Source organism: Cupressus sempervirens, chromosome 6, assembly GCF_028749045.1.
Source record: "Cupressus sempervirens isolate cs-2001-9-10 chromosome 6, ASM2874904v1, whole genome shotgun sequence".
Taxonomy (NCBI): domain Eukaryota; kingdom Viridiplantae; phylum Streptophyta; class Pinopsida; order Cupressales; family Cupressaceae; genus Cupressus; species Cupressus sempervirens.
Window position 1 is genome coordinate 664259920 of NC_143123.1, and position 4768 is coordinate 664264687.

Genomic DNA, 4768 nt, shown 5'->3' on the forward strand with positions numbered 1-4768 from the left:
TTACGCTACAAAGATACTATCCCTTAGATATCTTGGAACTTACTCTTAAATAGTTTGCAGAGGGACCCAAATAGTCTTTAGAGAGACCCAACACCCAAATAGTCGCCTGAGGGACCCAAAGAAGCAGCAGTCACAAGTTCCTCGAGGACAGCCTAACAACCTCCAGTCCCCCTTGTAAGATGATTCCACTCTCCTTTCCTAAACTCAACGAGTTGGAGAATACTTGCTTACCTACTTGAACTACGTTACAAAGAAAGCGAGGAACCCCCCAAGGAAAGCGACCCCCATGTCTCGTACGCGGAACAAGAGATAAAATCGAAAACTTTAAAACTATTTGATAATGAAAAAAATAGATAAAATTCTGGCAGCCGATATTCATGAAAAATCCGTGTGCCTGAAAAAGATGTTATCCAACACCTGCCACACATGCACGATTCCATTCCCCTTTCCCGCTGACCAAAACGTCAGTGCCCGTCTTTTCTATCCGGAAAAACTGAAAAAAAATATCAGACGGCGGATGATTCTTAGAGAATGTTGATCGGGCGGTTGAAAACGATTTATAAAATTCATTCCAAGTGAACGTGGAGGAGAGAGAGCCAAGCACGTACTTCGGAACGTGTAATTCGAATGCTTCGCGGGAAGTCATTTCTTTTCATACCCTCCTCTCGTTTTTTGTATGGCCCTGCTTATTTCTCAAAACGAATAAGAAAAAATTGAAAATACATTAATAATTAAATAATTGAAGGGGGTTTCTTGACCAAACGAATGAGAAAAATAAAACAAAATAAAATGGATTAATTGATTGAATACATCCGGGGGGTTTCTTGACCAAGTGATTATCGTACAGGTGACAGCGACGTGGCGGATGAACTCATTTGGCGGTGCATTGAACGGAACGCATATTTATTATTATTTATATATTGCGGTGAGGGTCCCCACCGCGGAGGGCCCCACCCGCCACACCTTACTGATTGATCCTTCACATGCAATTTGCTGTAAGCTTCGTTTTTCGTGGACAGGCTCGCGCCACCTCGGATATCTGATTTCCCATACAAATCGCAAATGATTCTCGTCGCCACGAAGGCGCCGCCACGTGGGACGGAGGCAGCCAATGGGAGGATATGTTTGAACGGCAACCCGTAACTAGGGGTTCGGCTGCTGCGGCGACTGAGGGCGCGACACGCGGAGGCCGATTGAGCCGTTAGTTTGCGATATTTTGTTTTCTACTTTCGCGTCTAGAAAAGGGCGTCGCGCAAGACTAGGTTGGGATTGTTTAACGGAGGCGGATTGGAAGGGTGGAGGATTCTGAGCGAGGATCTGTTTGAAGAAACGTTTCTGGGATCTTGAAGGTGTTTTTGATTGAGGGTTTTGAGAGGATCGTTTTTGGATTTGGATTAGAATTTTTTGTTTGGTCTGGCTGGGTTTTGGATAGATCTGGTGTGAGATCTGTGAAAATGAAGGAATGCGAGCTGTGCGAATTGCCGGCAAGAATGTACTGCGAGTCGGACAATGCGAGCCTGTGCTGGAGCTGCGACGGGAAGGTTCATGGCGCGAATTTTCTCGTGGCCAGGCACTCGCGGAGCTTGTTGTGCCAGATTTGCCAGGCGGTTACGGCCTGGAAGGCCTCGGGTTCGAGCCCCGGGCCGACTGTTTCTGTCTGCGAGAAATGCGTCGTGGCCAGGAATAAGGAGCAGGATCAGGAGAACAACGATGAGAATCAGGTCGTGCCTTTGGCTTCGGCTGTCTCTGGTCCGCCCCCGACCTCTTCTTCCACCGGGGAGAGCAGCCAGGGTGAATTAGAGGGTGAGGATGAAGACGAACAGTCCTCACCTCTCAAGCGGTCCGAACAGCACGCCTGGGATCTGAATCTGAATGCTTCCGAGGTAGGCTTTAGTTTTTCTTTGCTTTTCTTTCTGTGTTATTACTGCAGGCTCTATCGTCCGTGAGACTGCATGTTTCGTGGATTTAGGTTTTGTTTTGAAATTAAAATGGCTGTGTTTGAGGTTCGCACGCTTTGAGAGTTTACCTGTAGCAAAGTTTCATGTTTCTAGACTTTAGTTTCTTTCCTTTTTCATTCTACGTTGTTACTGCTGGTTTTATCGTACAGGCTCTGTGAGACCGCAGGTTTCCTGGATTGGGAATTTTATTTGCAATTAAAATCGCCGTATTTGAGGTCTGTACGCTTTGAGAGAGAGTTAGCCTGTAGCAAAGTTCCATGTGTTTCTAAGCTTTATCTTCTTTCCTTGTCTAGGCTTTATCGTACAGGATCTGTGAGATTGCATGTTTTCATGGATTTAGATTTTCTTTAGCAAATAAAATGGCCGTATTTGAAGTCCACGCGTTTTATGTTTTATGTTTCCCGACTTCTTTCTCCGTTAGCGTGCTTTCTTAGGGTTCTTGGCCACCTTAATGCCCGTGTTCCTATTTTCTGGATTCTTTACAGAGGTCGGTTAGTATCGTCACTGCTGCCAAGAGCTATCACCTCTACATATATAGGTCAAGGCTCTTGTGTAAGTGCGGGCGATAAAAAACACACGAACAGTTTAAACCAGAACTCCTTAGAAAGACACAGGTTGATAATGTTGCGCACTCATTTTTTGAGGTTAGTTTTGTTGTAAGCGATGGAACTATTGCATCTCATCTTCTGAGCAAGTCTTCAGTTTTCTTTACTGCTTTTCTTGTTTTTTTAAAGTGCTGTTCTTTATCATCAGACATGGTCCAGTCAGGAGTTCGAACCCTGGGCCTTTTACTGTATCGTATGGCATTATGGTAATTTTCTGTATTTATTGGTTAAGATGCGGGTTTATCCATTAAAGGCAAAATTGGACAAGCAGCAGCTTATCCCCAAACTTGGGCTGTTCTGTAAAGTGAATTGCACATTTAACGGTTATAGATGATCCTTATATCCCATAATACAAACCTGCAGAAGAATAGGCCCAAGCATATTCCGCATGGACACTTGCCTTCAGCTTTTGGTTTATAGAAGTCTCTCAATCTACAGTAGATGACGCTCAGGTATATTCCACAAGGCCAGTAGCCTTAATCTATTGGTTTAGGGAAGGCTGGCTTTCCTTTAGGCTACAGGTTCTAAAGAAATTGTTGATTACTGGGTCACTCCTCTTGATCTTGACAGTCATGATTTCCACGAGGCATTGCAAATGTCTGATCTGAAAGACAGTACCTTCTTTTCCCGTTGCGATCTATTATTTTTCATTACAGTTGTGATCTCATATGTTAGCATATTGCTTTTGAGTTATCTTGTATTTATCTTGCGTTCTACAGTGATCTTATATATACCTGTCCCAACCTCCCAATTTTTTAACTATTCTAGTCTTTGCTTCTGGGGTATTATCTTTGTCAGTGAGCACTTATAAACAAATTTCATAATACTGATCATGTATAGTCCAGGATTTGTCATAGAGTTGTTTATTGGTCAGGACTGCTAATCTAATATTATTGATCAAAATCGTAGCATTGTTGCCATGATCTTATACATTTACTTTTTCGTTTAGAAAAGATAAAGGCTGATCTTTTTGGTACAAAGTATAAAAACCTGATCTTTTTGGCGGTGGAAATTATGATCAGGTTGGTGACCATGGATGCTCGTGTTCTGGCCCCAGTAATAATAGGGCTTCTTCCGGCAGAAGTGGTTATGAGGATGATGCAACCACTATTGGCATCCGAAGATCAAAGAAGAGGAAGGTAGAGGAGCGTTCTGATTCTGGGGTATTACAAACCCTCGAGAAAATTCAGAGGGAGGGAGGTAGTAGTAATTCTACCGTCTCGGCCATTTATAAATTATGTAAGGGGTCTCGCTCCACAGAGCTTGTACCTGCTGTTTCTCGCACAGATAGGCAGAGTATTGGTGGATCTCAATGTTGTTAATGTAACGCTTACATGGGGTAGACCTAACTTGTGCTTTACTAATTTGAAACTTTAGGGCTTTAGAATGTTTGACGAGAGTTGTTAACAAACACTGCATTGTTCATTGTGAATATCAAGGCTTGGAGGATAACTGGACTTCGGGTTTCTGACACAATACAATTCATCTTGGCACCATGTGTGCCAATTTAAAGTTTTAAATTCTGTATCTGTTCATCTTTCATGTTGAGTGTATAGTTCTCAGATATGCTAAATGTTCAAGTCTTCCATTATCATGCAGTGATTTGTTCAATGCATTACTTGGAAACAATTATAACATTTTGAAAGAGATGTCTACAATCAAGGGATACTTCAAGGGACTGAAGGGGTTTCTTCCGATACAAATTTCCTCATATGCAAGATTCAATACTATTCCTAATATACCGTCCAAGTTGGACAAAATGTAAGCAGAAAATTCCAGAAGGTTTGTCCAAGTGTAACTATGTTCTATTTATGCTGCAGGGAAAATATCCCATTTTCGTAAGCAGTTCAATATTTAGAGTCTTTGTTTTCCATTAGAGATTTTATCTTGTTAGTACTGCTTGGATCTCTGTTATCATAGCATGCGTACGGATGAAATGTTCTCTCTTTCCATAAAGATTTAAACTCATCAAAGCTATTTATTAGTTCCAATGGGGACAAAATAAGTCCAGTTTACTAATAATGTATTGCTGCTTCAAGACATTTTATCTTGACAATTGACCCTTGTTGGAAGCATTAGCACTAATTTTTTTGTTTATGATTCGTAATTAATTTGTTGATTTTGTGGCTGATCTGCATAGAGAGTATGGATAATCAGTCCACAGATTATGTTTCTTAGGCTATAATTATCTTAAGGGGGGAGCTA

General features: G+C 41.9%; 1 protein-coding gene across 1 annotated transcript; it reads left to right on the forward strand.

Annotated features, from left to right (window-relative positions):
* The first annotated feature begins 1268 nt into the window (after window positions 1-1268).
* On the forward strand, window positions 1269-4439 carry LOC149553942 (uncharacterized). The gene is made up of 2 exons (XM_089789274.1): window positions 1269-1883; window positions 3586-4439. The coding sequence occupies exons 1-2, from the start codon at window positions 1455-1457 to the stop codon at window positions 3883-3885; spliced, it is 729 nt and encodes a 242-aa protein (XP_089645400.1). The 5' UTR covers window positions 1269-1454; the 3' UTR covers window positions 3886-4439.
* The last annotated feature ends 329 nt before the right edge of the window (window positions 4440-4768 follow it).